The sequence below is a fragment of the Balaenoptera ricei genome, chromosome 2 (assembly GCF_028023285.1).
Source record: "Balaenoptera ricei isolate mBalRic1 chromosome 2, mBalRic1.hap2, whole genome shotgun sequence".
NCBI lineage: Eukaryota > Metazoa > Chordata > Mammalia > Artiodactyla > Balaenopteridae > Balaenoptera > Balaenoptera ricei.
The window spans coordinates 35820336-35837993 of NC_082640.1; the positions used below are offsets into that span (position 1 = coordinate 35820336).

General features: G+C 41.8%; 1 protein-coding gene across 3 annotated transcripts in view; it reads right to left on the minus strand.

Annotated features, from left to right (window-relative positions):
- SH3GL3 (SH3 domain containing GRB2 like 3, endophilin A3) overlaps positions 1-17658 on the minus strand; it is a 141575-nt gene that overhangs the window by 13369 nt on the left and 110548 nt on the right. For all 3 annotated transcript variants that reach the window (XM_059915355.1, XM_059915358.1, XM_059915356.1), the window contains 2 exons: positions 13537-13640; positions 9565-9674 (listed from right to left, as the gene is read on the minus strand). In XM_059915355.1, the coding sequence (XP_059771338.1) occupies positions 9565-9674; positions 13537-13640 (214 nt within the window). The remainder of the gene's footprint in view (positions 1-9564; positions 9675-13536; positions 13641-17658) is intronic.

Below are 17658 nucleotides of genomic sequence, written 5' to 3' on the forward strand. Positions count from 1 at the left end.
CTCCTCTGCCTGTGGTGCTCCTGACTTGGAGGTCTGTTGTCAGACATCTTTCACTGGCCTGGCACTGTTTTCTTACACTTTCCTTCATCTCTCATTCCCATGATCTGGCATTAGGGTTTGCACCTGAGGCCACACCCACTCGACAAGTCCAGGAGGTATCACAAACAAGTCCAGGATTCAAACGAAAAGTCCTCTGGAATTGTGTTGCATGGCTGCCCTGTTTGTAATCCCTGGAAACTGACTTCTGCTGGCTATTTTTTAAAACGTAAGTACCTATATTACTATTTAGATAACGGTATTTTAAACTTTAGCTTAAAGACCAAGCACACCATTGTAGAATATATACTAAGATTTTAAAATATGCATTTGAGACAATATAACCATTTCAGCCAAGAAGTATTAAAATTCCTACAACTAAGTTAGAAATTACGTCCTACAGGCTTTTCAAAAACTCTTTTTACAGACTATTTAGAAGAGTTACAGGAAACCATTCCCTGCAACGAGAAAACCTTTCTCTCTAAAGGTTCCTTGAGATGAAAAATAAAACAAGGACTCTTCCTCTTTCCCACGTCAATGGCTACTGATCAACAATAATAATCACAGTTCACATTTTAATTTTTAATAATATTTTTTAAAATACAGAAAATGTAAAAATGTTCAATCTGCACTTTTCAAATTTTTAAGAATGCTGAGTACTCAGAAAAGATAAATATTGCAGCCACAGAATTTAGAGCTGGCAAAGAAACTTGGAATGTATTAAGTCCAATCACTTCATTTAGGGACAAGTAGAAATCAGTCCAGAGATGTTAAGAAACTCTTCCCAAAGTCACACAGCGAATAAGTGCCAGAGTCTGAATTCCAACATGGGACTCCTGTTTTTTGCTTATTTCTCTTTGTCTATAACTCTGACTCTGAACCACTACTGATAATATACAGAAATGGATATTGGGGGAGGGCTGGTGGCAGGGGGAAAAAAAAAAACAAGAAAAAAGTGGGAAGAACAGAAGACAAAAAGTGAAAAATAACCTGCTGACTGAGCAATCACCATTGACACTGCTGTGTGAAATTTTAATTTCCTCTTTGGAAATTTAGGTTAAAAATACATCTATTGGGCTTCCCTGGTGGCGCAGTGGTTAAGAATCCGCCTGCCAATGCAGGGGAGACAGGTTCGTGCCCCGGTCCGGGAAGATCCCACATGCTGCGGAGCAACTAAGCCCGTGAGCCACAATCACTGAGCCTGCGCGTCTGGAGCCTGTGCTCCGCAACAAGAGAGGCCGCGACAGTGAGAGGCCCGCGCACCGCGATGAAGAATGGCCCCCGCTCGCCGCAACTGGAGAAAGCCCTCGCACAGAAACGAAGACCCAACACAGCCATAAATAAATAAATTTAAAAAAAAAAAAAAAAAAAAAACATCTATTTCTATTTGCAGAGTGCTCGTCTTCTTTAAGTTTCACACTTCACTTTTGAATAAATGTTTATTTTCTAATGTAATCCTAGAGATTTCACTCTGATGAGGGGAACGACTTAGGCTCTAAACATTATATCCAAGCCCCCCTTAGAAGTGTGAAGGAATTTATAAAAGTCTCTTTGTACCTACAGGGAGTTAGAATGTCTTAATATAAGCCATTTGAGAGATTTATTTTGCCTCGCTCTGAAATGCCTGTAGCACACATTTGGAAACCACATTTGTTCACTCATCTCAGCCTTCCACATTCTTAACGTCCATCTCAGTTTGGTCCATATTAACCCTCAGTTGTGATTATATAAAGTGGTGCCCTCTTTAAGAACAGCAGTGAAAACGAAAACCTTCACAAAGAAATGAGTTGATTAAAAAAATGTAAAAGATACTCTGTCTTCTAGTCTTTACATTTAGAATTCAGCAAGTGATAACTTACCCTGGGTAGGGAAGATACTTGAGCATAGGTCACAAGCTCCTATACTATTTTCCTCAAAACCAAGGGTTTTCTGGGAACGACCCAGGCACGCATTTTAGCACGAAGACTTTTCTTGGCCTCCCTTTCTCTTTGGGGACACAGAGGCAGCACACGCTGCTGAGGCGTCATGACCCCACACTCAGGGGCTTGGACAGGCGGTGGTTTCCCCTAGCCAGGGCCTAAACTTGGATTTTGTCTGCAATCCATCATTTCAAGATGTGATTTCCACCACCCCCCGCCCCTTCTCCATTTCTGGCTCACTTTATTCATTCTCCTAAGTACCTAGAAATGATATTATCAAAGATTCCATCTCAGTCCCACAATGGATTCTGCCTAATTGATCTATGTCCTTTCGTCTCCCTTTTTTTTTTTTCTTTAGAAAGAAGAAATGATGAAGAAAATGTTCTTGGAATTCATTTCTGGCAGAGTCCTGTGAGCTTTGCTTTAAATTGTTAGTGAAATGCTTGACATTTTCCCTTCACTTTATAAACATTATGTGCAAATCATTCAGAATCCTAATGGAAGGTAGTTTCCCATTAATGCAGGCTATAAAAATGCCATTTTCTTCTGAAACTGTGCCTTAGAAACAAACAGTACAAGATCTCTTCACACTTGCAAATTCTCCCCACAAATCAATGAAGCCCGATGCTGGAAATGGGGACGAAAGCTACCACCAAGGGAACTTTCTAGAGGCAGCCTAGAAAAGGCAGAGGCATGTCATGGAGTTTGCCGCAATGGAGAATCCAGTTGTGGACACTGAGCCTTCTTAAAAGCCATCTTTGGCACATCTGTGATCTCTGGCTGACCATCACCCTTCTAACAACTTAATCTGCCTAGGGACTGAGCTACTGGCCAAGAAGGAGGGGACGTAAGCACTGACACACACAGTCTGGATGAGGAAGCCAAGGAACTCACTGTCCTATCAGTGTTTTCTTCTTCCAAGTCAGATGCATACAACAGACTCCCTTTGCAACCACTTGCTGGCCCGATTCCCTCTGATCAAGAATCTTGGAAAGAAATCATTCCCGATGCTCTTGAACATTCACTAACATTCCCCAGTACTCTTTCTTAAAGATATAAAATAAAAAATCTATAAGGTGAAGAGCCCAGCTCTGCTACTTACAGGCTCTGTGACCTCAGGAAAATCTCACTTAACCTCTCTGAGCCTCCACTTACTCATCTGTAAAATGGGCATAATAATGGTACTAGAAATGTGTCTGAAGTACTTAATACATGACCTGACCCCTAGTAAGGACTCAATACGTGTAACTGCTATATTGTTAAATTATTATTTATTACTGCTTTATTTTTTATCACTTCCTTGCAATATTGTTATGAGGATGCAATGAGTTATGTGTATAAAGCATCAAATAATAATACCTGGCTAATTTTTGGTACTCAAATGTTATGTCCTTATGCCCTTAAATGTTACTTTAATTAAAATACTTTTTCATTTTTATTTTATGCCAGTCTGCAAGGTCAAGTTTAGTATAGGTAGATGAAAACACCTTCATCAAAGGAAAACTGAGTTCTCTCTCATAGCAAATGAGAGCATGGTATCTTGGGAGCTTGACTGGAGGCCTCATCTCCAAGAACTACCCCCCTGTTTGGATGCAGGCTATAAGGGCAGAGAAGGTGGGGTAGGGATTAAGTCCTGGGGTCCTGGGGTCTGCCGATTCTGCTTCATTCAGATATAATACAGGGAGGGAGGTGGGCTGGAGTTGGACTCCTTTTCAAAGTTTTTAGTTAGTTTGTTTATATTCAGCTTCTTTCTAAACAGAAATTTTGAAATGGATTACAATGACATATGTATTCAGAATAGAGGTTTTACAAACCAGAAATAGAAAAGTAAAGCCATAAAAAGTAGGGAAACAACATATTTTCATCCAAACACGAGAACCTGTGAGTAAAGGTGGGGGTGGGGGGACTATTAAAAATGATACTAGAGCAACAGACATACACTGGGACTGTCCCAAGCAAACTAGGATGCATGGTCACCCTCGACAAAGGGGAGGAGGAGCACATGCACTAGCTGAGGTCATTTTAATGACTGCTGTGCTTGAACTTCACATCTGGCATTGAGCTTCCTGGGGGCAGGGAGAATAGAGAATATAATGGGGTACACAATTTTCTTTAAAGAAGGAAGTACACCTATTCTTCAAAAGCCATCAATTTTCTCATCATGAAATACATTTCTGTTTATTCAAATATTCTTACTGAAATACAATTTAGAGAATATCTTGAAAACAGGAAAATATTGCCCATAATCCTATCATTTAGCCTGGTCTACATGCAGATATTGATTTACAAAGTTGTAATCATAGAACACTTATAACTCTGTGTCTTTCTTTTCAACTTCATATCAAACCATAAACATTTTTATGCTGCTACTTAATTTCCATGTTAGTAAGTTTGAATAGCTGCATACTACCCCATTTGATATACCATTGCCTACTTAACCATTATCCTACTATTGACAAATATATATAAATAAATATTGGTCATTAGGCTGTTCCCACTTATAACTTTTTCTTCCTCTATATAGTGCTGTAATAGATAGAGGAATATGCTTTTGCTTAAATTATTTCTTTAGGATACATTTCCAGGAATGAAGCCACTGTGAGTATATAAACATTTTTCTTAATTTTGATAGATACTGCTAAGTTGATTTCCCAATGAGTCACCCCAGGGGTTGGCAGACTATGGCCTTCGGGCCAAGTGATGTTTTAATGGAACACAGCCATGCGCATCCATTTTCATATTGTCTATGGCTGCTTTCACACCAGAACAGAGTTGAGTAGTTGCAACAGAGACCATATAGCCCACGAAGTGTAAACTATTGGGTCGGCCAAAAAGTTCGTTCGTGTTTTGCGTAAGAAAACCCGAACGAACTTTTTGGCCAGTCCAATATTTAAGACCTGTCCCAGTACAAAAAGAGCTTGCCAACCCTTAGATTATCCTAATGTACGTTCCCATACTGCCTGTACATGGTACCACATTCTAACAGAAATGAATTATGTGGGGTCAGACATTTTCTTCCACAACATATTTGTAGTAGACGTTCGTGCTAGAAACTGCAAGCTGGCCATCAAAACCCTCTCTTTCCTTCTTCACAGTAATATAATGTTAGGATGTGGCTCTCCAGCTAACCTCCCCCCCAACCTTTGCAGCTAGTTGTGGTCCTGTGACTAAGCTCTCCCCAGTGGGATGGGAGTGGAAGTGATGTGAACCACCTTTGGCTCATTTCCCTAAGAGGAAATCTCTAGCCCTGGACTTCCATTCTTAATTTCTATCTTGTTTGAACCATTGCTCTCTTGAGTTTCTGTATGACAGTAACTACTGTTACCCTAACTACCATGCAAAAACTGGTACCAGAAGTGGGGTATTGTCATGATAAAAGCTAAAATTAGTGGCTCTGACTCAGTGGCCAGGTAGTGATGAAGAAGGAACAGATATAATCGGCGTGAAAGCTGGTGACCCTTGTTAGGATGTGGAAAAACATATGGTAAAACTTTTGCCTATGATAACTTTCAAAGCATACCACATACCAGGAGCTCTAAAGGAAGGAACTGGAGAAAACAGAATGTTAGTGGATGTTACCTCCCATCCTTGGTACATCTAGCAAATTATTATAAGAAAGAGAAGAATTGCCCAGTTTGCAAGCAAAGATAAAAGAGAAGAGAGAAAAATCAGACGTTGGGTCCCAGCACATTAGAAAAGCTTCTGTACCCCAAGGAACAGAAGATAAGCAGGTTGTGCTCCAAATCATTCTCAGAGACTTCTCTCAACCCAGTGAAGGCACCTAGTTCCACAGCAAAGATTAATCTAAAGGTATTGCCTTCTCACTCAAGTCTGCTGTTTCAGATGGCCTCAAGGTAGCCTCAATAAGTTAAGAAAGGTGAGACAAGAAAGGAAAGAAGTAAGGCAGTCTTAAGAGCTATATCTAAGAAAGAAACTTGGATGTGATTACCGGCAGATGGAACTGCCTGGGAGATACAGATCAGAAGCTATTCCGTTTTTGGAGGCATTGAATTGTGAAAGGAAGTGCGGATCTAACCTGAAAACATCTGCATCTATTGAAACTTGAAGAACCCTCAAGGCCCCTAAGCAGCAGTAAGCACAATTCTCACAGGAGGCAGGTTTCCAAAGGCCACTTCAGATGTGAAGTGAAGACATGGAAGCCATGAAAGACTTCTGAGAAGGCAAATCTAGGGACCTACAGGATAAAGGACAGGAGCGATCCCTCCTGCCACCTTCCAAGGGAGCAGAACCAGGGTCTAATCTTCTTTCACTGGCACAGTCCTTGCCATTCCTGTCCGGCAGAATTCCATCATTTTTATAGACTAGTGCCTGCTTTGTATTTCCCGATGTAACTAGGTATGGCTGCCCAGCTAGAGACTGCACTTCCCAACTTGCTTGGCCACGACCTGTGGTCATTGGATCTGAGTTCTCATCCCTGGAATGTGAGTGTGTCATTCCTGCCTCACTGGTTTAAGAGGAAATGTCTAGCCTTGCCTTCTGTTCTTTCTCCCCTTCCTTCTGGCTGGAGTGGCAACAACTAGGACAACTTGGAAGCCACAGGATGATGAAGATGGCAGAGCTACCATCAGCTGTGTCTCCTGAGTGACTCCACGGACGAGAACCACCCATCCTCTTGGAATATCCTCCCCGGATTGTTGCATGAGTGAGAAAATCTTACTTTGTTGAGCGTTCGTTGCACTTTGGGTGTCTCTTCTTTTTTAAACAGAAACTAGTGTTACCCTAATACAATACAAAAGAACTTCCCAGAGAACTGTACCTGAGTATCCTCTTGATAATATTTTAATGAAATCAATTTTATTCAAATAACTTTAAATAAAACTTTACATCAAAATGTAAATTGGGGCTTCCCTGGTGGTGCAGTGGTTGAGAATCTGCCTGCTAATGCAGGGGACACGGGTTCGAGCCCTGGTCTGGGAAGATCCCACATGCCACGGAGCAGCTGGGCCCGTGAGCCACAACTACTGAGCCTGCGCGTCTGGAGCCTGTGCCCCGCGACGGGAGGGGCCGCGATAGTGAAAGGCCCGCGCACCGCGATGAAGAGTGGCCCCCACTTGCCTCAACTAGAGAAAGCCCTCGCATGAACCGAAGACCCAACACAGCCAAAAATAAAATAAAATAAATAAATAAAGTAGCTATAAAAAAGAAAAGTGCTTTAAAAAAAAAAAATGTAAATTGAAAAGCAGTACTACATGCTATAAAGAGACTGTAACGGTGAGCATAATTATGATGAAAAATGGACAATTTTATTAAATTCAAGGTAGGTACTTTTGCCTGCAAAAGACTTTTAGCCTGAGGTCTATCTTCTCTGTTAAAACTGGACATAAAAATATTCCAGCACAAAGCTGTAGCTTTATCTCCTTGAAATCAGAATGACTAAAAGAGAATTGAAAAGAGTAATTTTCTCATGATGTGATTCAAGGTTCTCTAGCTCTATATCCATTTAGCACCTAAAGCCATCTTGGGTAACAAACAGCAGCCATCTTGGGTAACTGAATGACTTGAAGTTTGCATTAATCCAGCAGATTGAGTGCAAGATCGCAGCCTTCCTTTCATGTACCGAATCACTAACGATTATAAAATAGGTATGTCTTTAATTCCAAACAATGAATGAACAAGAATGAACACTGTTGGTAGACCATAAATTATGAGGAATATAAGGAATATCTGAAAGATGGAAAGCAGCAGATGGAGGAAATGAAGCTCAAAATGGTTCCCAAAGAGAGATGCAACAAAAGTGGATTTGGAGGATGCCCAAAACTCAGAGTAAGCGGTTTTGGGAGCTGGATGACTGGTTGGCATTCTGGGAAAAGAGCAGCTTGGTAAGTCCTCCCATCCTGGCTTTGTACCAAGTACCTGGGAGCCCAGGCGTCTGCCTCCAGGAAGGAGTATTGAGTGCAGGGACCTGAAACAGTGCCATGAGGAATGCAACCAGCCAGACAACTAGAAACCAGTGCACCTTACCCAGCGGAGCATCCCTAATCCCTCAAAACCATGGAAAATAGGCAGCAGTGATAGCACCATAGGCAAACTAACATGGAATCTCAAATTAACAGTTGTGCACAGAACCAAGAATCATTGTTTATCCATTAATGCTTGGCAAAAATTGAAGTCTAATGACACGGTATGGGGAAGCATGTATTGCTCCATTCATGGTAGTGTACCCACCTTAGCAGGTAATTTGGCAATATCTACAATCACTTAAATGCATTCACTCTAACTCAGTAATTTCATTTCCAAGAAAGACTTGCCCATCAGCATGTGGAGGCAGATAAAGGACATTCTTTTTAGCAAATAACTGGAAACAACCTTAATGTCCATTAATGGGGAAATGGTATATATAATGGAAAACTATGAAGCCATTAAAAAATAGTGAGATAACATATATACAATGAAATATTAGTCAGCCATGAAGAAGAATGAAATAATGTCATTTGCAGCAACATGGATGGACCTAGAGATTGTCATACTGAGTGAAGTAAGTCAGACAAAGACAAATATCATATGATATCACTTATATGTGGAACCTAAAAAAAATAGTACAAATGAACTTTTTACAGAATAGAAATAGAGTCACAGATGTAGAAAACAAACTTATGGTTACCAGGGGGAAGAAGGCGGGGGAGGGATAAAATGGGAGATTGGGATTGACATATACACACTACTATATATAAAACAGATAACTAACAAGGACCTACTGTATAGCACAGGGAACTCTACTCAATACTCTGTAATGACCTATACGGGAAAAGAATCTAAAAAACAGTGAATGTATATATATGTAGAACTGATTCACTCTGCTATACACCTGAAACTAACACAACATTGTAAATCAACTATACTCCAATAAAAATTTTTTAAAAATAGTGGGATAGATCTATATGCATGACATGGAAATAACTCCAAGAAATAGCGATACATTTATAAAAGCTAACCACAGAACAATACATCTAGTATGATCTTGTATTTAAAAAACAGCAAAAAATCTAAAACAGTGTGTATATCATGTATCTATCTATGCACATAAACAGATATGACAGTGTTCATACCAAATTTTTAACAATGGCTACTTTTAGAGAGGGGCCTGGGATGGAGTGGGTGATCATAGGAAACTAGAGCATGATTTATACCACTTGAATTTTATTTTTCTCAGTTTGACCGTTTTATTTAGGAATATATTTGTTCCATTTGTCTAATTAAAAAATAATGATGCAGCACTTAAGGCAGTGCCTACTATATAGCAGGTGCTCAACATATGCTAATTCAAACTTTTTTAAAATTAGTAAAATATTTGGGAAGTGTTAAAAATGTAAATATAAAGGATAATGTAGCATGATGTTTCTATGGCCAAGGTTTGACACATTAGAAGGCAATAAGTAAAGTGATGGAATTCTTCCTTGATATAAGTACTCAAAACAAGGAAGTAGAAAAAGGGGCATTACTAGGGGGAAAAGGGAATTCACCAAATAACCTAAGAGAGATATCCGAGGTCTCAAGGTAATCACACAGAATACAGCAATAAGCAGTAAGCAAACGCTTCCAGCAGAGCCGTAAGGAAGGGCACACAGCACCCACAGAATGGTCATCTCACCTGTTGTCTTTGCTGAAGAGGTGGTGGATACCCCATTGAGCTCACTAGGACTCCTTTTTATGGGCCGTGGCTTGTATTCTCGTTTGGGGATGTTGGATGCAGCCGATATTCTGTAATACAGATTTGAAGGTCAGTCAGACAGCTGATGAAGAAAGCAAAGCCTCCAAGCCTACGTTTGCTCTGCTGTGATAAGCCTACAAATTTAGGTCCTAGGTGATGGTCGTGAAGGGGGTGATTTTTACACGTTGATTCGTGAGTAGCCCAAAGTGATAGCTTTGATATCCCGAATGTGGTTTTTCAACTATATGCAGATATACCTCGTTTTATTGCACTTCGCAGATATTGCGTTTTTTATAAATTGAAGGTGTGTGGCAATCCTGTGTACTATAGGTGCCATTCTTCCAACAGCATTTGCTCACTTTGTATCTCTGTCACATTTTGGTAATTCTCGAAATATTTCAAACTTTTTCTTTATTATTATATTTGTTGTGGTGATCTGTGATCAGTGATCTATGATGTTACTCTTGTAATTATTATGGGCCCCACAAACTGCGCCATGTAAGATGGCAATCTTAACTGATAAATGTGTGTGTTCTGACTGCTGCAGCACCACCTCCAGCTGTTCCCCCATCTCTCTCTCTCTCTCCTCAGGCCTCCCTATTCCCTAAGACACAGTAAAATAGAAATTAGGCCAATTAATAACCCTATAATGGCCTCTAAGTCTTCAAGTGAAAGGTTCTTATATTGCTCACTTTAAATCAAAAGCTAGAAATGATTACGCTGAGTGAGGAAGGGATGTCCAAAGCCAAGATAGGCCAAAAGCTAGGCTTCTTGCACCAAACAGCCAAGTTGTGAATGCAAAGGAAACGTTCTTGAAGGAAATTAAAAGTGCTACTCCAATGAACACACAAATGGTAAGAAGGTGAAACAGCCTTATTGCTGATATGGAGAAAGTTGTAGTGATCTGGGTAGAAGATCAAACCAGCTACAACATTCCCTTAAGCCAAAGCCTAATCCAGAGCAAGGCCTTAACTCTCTTCAATTCAGCAAAGTCTGAGAGAGGTGAGGAAGCTGCAGAAGAAAAGTTTGAAGCTAGAAGCTGTTGGTTCAGGAGGTTTAAGGAAAGAAGTTGCCTCCATAACATAAAAGTGCAAGTGCTAATGTAGAAGCTGCAGCAAGTTATCTAGAAGATCAAGCTAAGATCATTAATGAAGGTGGTTACACTAAACAAGCGATTTTCAGTGTAGATGAAACAGCCTTCTATTGGAAGATGCCATCTAGGACTTTCATAGCTACAGAGGAGAAGTCAATGTCTGGTTTCAAAGCTTCAAAGGACAGGCTGACTCTCTTGTTAGAGGCTAATGCAGCTGGTGACTTTCAGTTGAAGCCAATACCCATTTACCATCCTGAAAATCCTAGGGCCCTTAAGAATTACGCTGAATCTACTCTGCCTTTGCTCCAGAAATGGAACAGCAAAGCCTGGATGATAACACATCTGTTCACAGCATGGCTGACTGAATATTTTAAGGCCACTGCTGAGACCTACTGCTCAGAAAAAAAGAGTCCTTTCAAAATATTTCTGCTCATTGACAATGCACCTGGTCATCCAAGAGCTCTGATGGAGATGTACAATGAGATCAGTGTTGTTTCATGCCTGCTAACACAACATCCATTCTGCAGCCCATGGATCAAGGAGTGGTGTCGACTTTCAAATCTTATTCTCGAAGAAATACATTTTGTAAGGCTCTAGTTGCCATAGATAGTGGTTCCTCTTATGGATCTGGGCAAAGTAAGTTGAAAGCCTTTTGGAAAGGATTCATCAGTCTAAATGCCATTAAGAACATTTATGTTTATGGGAAGAGGTCAGAATATCTACATTATCAGGAGTTTGGAAGAAGAATTCCAACCCTCATGTATGAGTTTGAGGGATTGAAGACATCAGTGCAGGAAGTAACTGCAGATGTGGTGGAAATAGCAAGAGAACTGGAATTAGAAGTGCAGCCTGAAGATGTGACTGAATTACTGCAATCTCATGATTAAACTTTAACAGATGAGGAGTTGCTTCTTATGGATGAGCAAAGAAAGTGGTTTCTTGAGATGGAATCTACTCCTGGTGAAGATGTTGTGAAGATTGTTGGAATAGCAACAAAGGATTTAGAATACTATAAAACTTAGTTGATAAAGCAGCAGCAGGGTTTGAGAGGATTGACTCCAACTTTGAAAGAAGTTCTACTGTGGATACAATGCTATCCAACAGCACTGCACGTTACAGAGAAATCATTCGTGAAAGGCAGAGTCAACCGATGCAGCAAACTTCACTGTTGTCTTATTTTAAGAAGTTGCCACAGCCTCCCAGCCTTCAGCAGCCCCCACCCTGACCAGTCAGCAGCCAGCAACATCGAGGCAGGACCCTCCACCAGCAAAAAGATTCGGACTCACTGAAGGCTCGGGTGATGGTTAGCATTTTTTAGCAATAAAGTATTTTTAAATTAGGGTATATACATTGTTGTTTTCTTTTAGACACAGTGCTATTGCACACTTACCAGACTACAGTTTAGTGTAAACATAACTTTTGTATGCACTGGGAAACCAAAAACTCTGTGTGACTCACTTTATTGCAATATTTGCTTTACTGTGGTAGTCTGGAACCAAATTCCCAATCTCTCCTAGGTATGCCTATATTTGTAAAGTATTTGTCTCTCATAAAGTCTCTGAGGCATCCAACAAGTACCAGGGATGAACTGGGCACTCAACAATGTTTCCTCCTCGTTTTCCTCATATAAAGATAGAATTAAGAAACGATGCTCAGGGGCTTCCCTGGTGGTGCAGTGGTTGAGAATCTGCCTGCCAATGCAGGGGACACGGGTTCGAGCCCTGGTCTGGGAAGATCCCACATGCCGCGGAGCAACTGGGCCCGTGAGCCACAACTACTGAGCCTGCGCGTCTGGAGCCTGTGCTCCGCAGCAAGAGAGGCCGCGATAGTGAGAGGCCCGCGCACTGTGATGAAGAGTGGCCCCCGCTTGCCGCAACTAGAGAAAGCCCTCGCACAGAAACGAAGACCCAACACAGCCATAAATAAATAAATAAATAAATTTAAAATGCATTTAAAAAAATTAAAAAAAAAAAAAAGAAACGATGCTCATGTGAGCAGTAGATGAACTACCTGCCTACAAAAGTGGAGAGTTCAGAGACTGTACCCACCTTTTGTCTTCCCTCTATAATTACTGCATTGATTTAAGCAAAAATCCCTCCAAATTTATTCATTATAATCATCCTGTGTAAAACAATTTTCTGTTATCAAACCTGGTCAAAAATTAGGGTAGTTTTTTAACCCAGTATTTTAATTAATAGGTTTGCCATGCACACTACATATATCACTAATTTTCAGAAAAGTAGAGAATGCGTTTATCAGCAAAGTCACAGGGAACCCAGTAATGTTTCTTTGACCATTCAGAGGGTATTTTTGACTCTTTCAATATCTCTCAGAGTCAATGTTATGAACATGGGCTGGTATTTGTGCTGGTGAAGTAAAAACACATCTTTTTCGAGACATTTACATACTATCTGAATATCATCTCACTCCTCTCCACATCCCTAGATGTTGGGGAGGGAGTATATGCCATCCCACCCTCAGCTAAACTCTCATCAAGTCAGCAGTGAAGCCAAGACAGCTCTGTAAGGGCTGAATTCGAAGGCAAGTGAGCAACTTTGGTTGCCCTAAACACAGGTCATGAGTAAGGGCTTGAGTGAAAAGAAAAAGGAGAAAAGCTGCCAGATCCCTTTTCCCAGTTCTGTCCTATTGGCCAAAGCCATGTATTTATTATCTCAGTGCTATCCCACACCCAACCATGAAAGCCAGCTAAAGAAAATTCAAAACAGAACGGGGCAGTGGGAAGGGGGAGATGGAGAGACTGATTTCGATTGATTTTAACTCTGCAGCCCTAGGCTTGTAATGAACGTGAAGGCTCTTACCGCATCTGTAGCTTGCTCTGTAGCTCCTGCAGAATCTCTGTGGACTGTCTGTGATAGTCTAAAGCTGCCTCTATAAACACGGCCAACTGGCTGACTTGTTCTACCTGCAGCAGAAGTGGAAAATTACTCCATGGAGGCCAGCGCCTGTGTAATGTTCAGAAAGAGAAGAGACCAGCAACAAAGACCCAGCTTTGCAGGGAAGCGCCCTGTTTACCTGGGCTCTGGTCTATTTCATTTCATTTCATTGCGAAGTAATGATCACACAGGTCATGGTATAGAGCTATAAATGCTGGAAAAACATGTTTAAATTTATTTGTGATTATGAAGTTGATTTAACTCAATTAAAAAAAAGTCTACTTTTCCAATTAGATGATCTTCTCAGGAGATGTTTATGCTATAAAATTCATGGATCTGAAAACGGAGAGATAAAGCTTTTCCAATTACAACTGAAGCCAAGGTTTAGTAAATGAACTGCTTCCTTAGCGAAGTGTCTCTATGGGCACTTTCTAGCTAAGTCACATCAAGAAACTAAGTAAGTTAAGCTGTTCTCGGATAAGAAGGGAAGCCAGGAAGCAGGGCACGCACCAGGCCAAGACTTGCCAGCCCCCTTTATGTTTTTGTTGCCCCCTATATGTTTTTGTTGCTATCAGCACAAAATCATTTCCCTGAAAAAAACAGCCCGAAGGAATGAACTAGAAAGACTCTGGCAGCTCTCTTTCCCATGAAGCAAGACATTCATGAAATTAGTGACAAAAATTACAGTGGACGTAAAAAAATAAAATGAAAAAGTTATGTTACATAAAAAAGCCTGGAAGGCCTGGGGATGCATAATTTGAGGAAGAGCCATCTCCAGTAGGGCACTGGAGCTCCCTTCCCTGCTTCCCTACGTGTTTGAGGGGCTGCTACAGAAAAGAATGATTCATTAAGCTGATTTCCACAAGCCTCAGAGGCAGGACCACTGGGTTGAGGTGATGGGACGGGGAGGGGGTGGGAGGCAGCGTGAATCCCATGAACTCCAGAACCAGACAAAGGCACAAATCAAAATCAATCCCCCTCTTTCCTAAGCTTCCCCATAGTCCATGCATCATCTCCTTACTTCATTTGCTAATCAGCTTAGGGGAAAGTCTGCCTGTTTATTCACCCTTACACCCTCACCCTGCAAAACCAATCATGGACTCCTTTGCCTTCAAAGATCCAAGCTATTTTCATTTGCTATTACTGACTGTGCTTTAGCTGTCTATACTTTCATTTTCCTTGCCCATGTACACCATTTTAAACACGGGTTCATGTTCATGTAAGATATACATGGACTTCCACTTGGGCCATACTGTGATCAGCGTCTGCACCATGAAATCCCACCGTATTACATTTACTTTACCACACTCTGTGGCTGGAAGAGCAACAAGCCTAGCCTTAAATTTCCAAAAACTCAATAAACAAAACAAAGACAGCCTGGCCCCTACAAAATCCTAAGGATTTCTTAAGTTTCACCTCTTTGGCTTCTACACATACTTTTAAATAAGTCCAGCACCACAGCCTAACAGGATCACAGTAGAATCTGCTATGGATTCCTTATAGTGTAAGAGCTGTGTGCTGGTTAAAATCTGCACCACACTTCTCTATCTTTAGTAAAGTTAATTCATATATTAATACCCACTTTGAAATATGCTTGACATCTTATAATTTTTAAGGGAACAGTGAAAGGTAGTTGAATGAATATTCCTTGAAACACACGTGGTGTTGGGAGGGGGGATCACCAGCTATCATCTCTGATGTGGCTAAAATACTAGATTATGTATTCCAGAGAGGCATTTGGATTCATTGGATGGCTGACTTTGGGAAGGAAATGGATCTTGGGGTCCCTTAATACCTGGAAGACAACAGCAGTGCTGTACAGCGCCTGCACACAGTAGGTGCTCAATGCAACTGCTGAAGAGGTGGTTATGAAGCTATAAGTCTCTTGTTGACAGTGAAGCCATGTGGTGCCCCAAGTGGATTATCTGCCTTTCCCTGCCAGAAAAATGGAAGCTTCCAGCTGTCCCCGGGCCATGAGCAGTGAGTTGCATGCTGGTGGCCTCTGCTTCCCAAACCCCAGTGAGAATTCAATACCTGAACTGGCAGAATCAAGGTTGCAATAAACCCAGGCCTGGCAAGAGTCAAAACCTGTCCAGAAGGTAAAACATTTCTTCCACTGGCCACACCACTCAATTTGGCAAATTCACCTATTGAAGCAGGAGATGTCACCTGGGATGAGAAGAAAAACTTAATTCCACTGCCACCTGAGACCTGTGCTGCCACTTGGCTGGTGCCGTCTTGAGAGTAAAGTGTGACCTCACACCCCAGAAGGGTTCCCATGACACACACAGTGGAACAGAATTACCAGAGAATTAGCTCCGGTCTCTGAAAGTAAAGTGCACTTGCTGTTACAGATGAGGTCACACCCAGCTCAGACGCCTCAAGTGAGAAACTCATGATGCAAACAGACTTCCCTATGGGGCAGCTAGAGGTGAAGGAGGCAGAGGCCAGACAAAGGCGGTGCTGGCTGACAAACGGGCGGGGTGAGGACTGTGACACTACCTGGGAGGTACATGGAACCATGAAACCAGAAGGAGCTTTTGGTGGACAGAAAAGTGGCCCCCAAAGACATCCAAGTCCTATTTCTCCAAATCTGTGAATATATTACTAGGTGGCAAGAGGGGCTTTGCGGATGTGATTTATGTAAAGGATCTGGGATTAGGAGATTACCTGCATCATCTGGGTGGGCCCAAAATAATTCCAGGGTGCTTTAAGAGGAAGGCAGGAGGGTTAGAGTAAGAAAAGGAGATGCGTCAGTGGAAGCAGAAGCAGAGTGAGAGATTTGAAGGTGCTTCACTGCTGGCTTTGAAGTGGAGGAAGAGGCTGTGAACCAAGGGATGCAGGTGGCCTCTAGAAGTTGGAAAAGACAAAGAAATGGGTTCTTCCCTACAGCCTCCAGGAGGAATTCAGCCCTGCAAATACCTTGATTTTAGGACTTCCAACCTCCAGTCTTTAAGATAATAGATTTGTGTTGTTTTAAGCCACAGATCTGTGATGATTCAGCAGCAATAGGACACTGCCATTTCAGAGCTGCTTTGGCCTATTCTCAAATGAAGCAAAATCTAACAATGGGACTAGCTCTGGTCAGGGACCCCTGTTTATGGGGGATGGGAGTTGTTACCTTGAGACTCATAGGAACCAAACTCATGGGGCTAATGAACCCACTGAGGCTGTTGGAAGTACCTTAGCGCTGGGGATGGGGGCAGAGACTAAGAGCGGGAGAAGTTCCCAGGAGCTGTGGAAAGTGTCCAGGGACACTTGGGTGGGATCTGAGCCACTGGGGGAGCCTGTGGACCAACAGCCATTGAGGGGGCTTGTGGAACTTTGGCTGTACCAAAGGAAGAATGGCTCAAAGGACTGCATAGTAAAGGCCCTCTAAGATCAACTCTCTGCAACAGGGATATGGAAATTGGGGTGGCAGAGAAGGCGCAGGGCTGTGAAATCTCCTCAGACCCTCCAACAATCAGTTACCAAGGGACTGGTCGGCAGCCAGGTAATGGGCACAGAGGCACACTCTGAAGACCACGGCGAGAACAGAGAGAACTTGACGTGAATAGGTAATGCCCCGCCCAGATCCTTGGAATACACAGTACACACAGCATGCATGAATGCACAAATGTGCATCTCCTGGGACCTGGCAAGCTGTCTCCTTTCACAAGTGAAATGACATACTTCCAATGCAGGCCACCTTCGATGTGAACTGTGATAATCCAACTGATTTCTGGCTCTGTCATATCAAAGACTCCACTCTTTCTGGATTCCTCAGAGAAGCTGGAGGAAAATTTCTCAGGAATTTTGCAGTCTGGTCATAAACAGATGCCTTTTCCAATAAGGCAAAGGCATTTATTTAGAGTTTCTGAGAAAGTTTGAGTCAGGCCATTAAATTCGTATTAAATTAATAACATGGATAATAATCCTCTACACTCTTATTCTCCACTTTATACTTCTAAAGAATTTCTTGCATGCAGGGGTTCATTTGCCTGACACTGTAAAGGTGAAAGTGACTTTCTAGGGGCATATAGCTGAACAGAGGCAAAACCACAACCA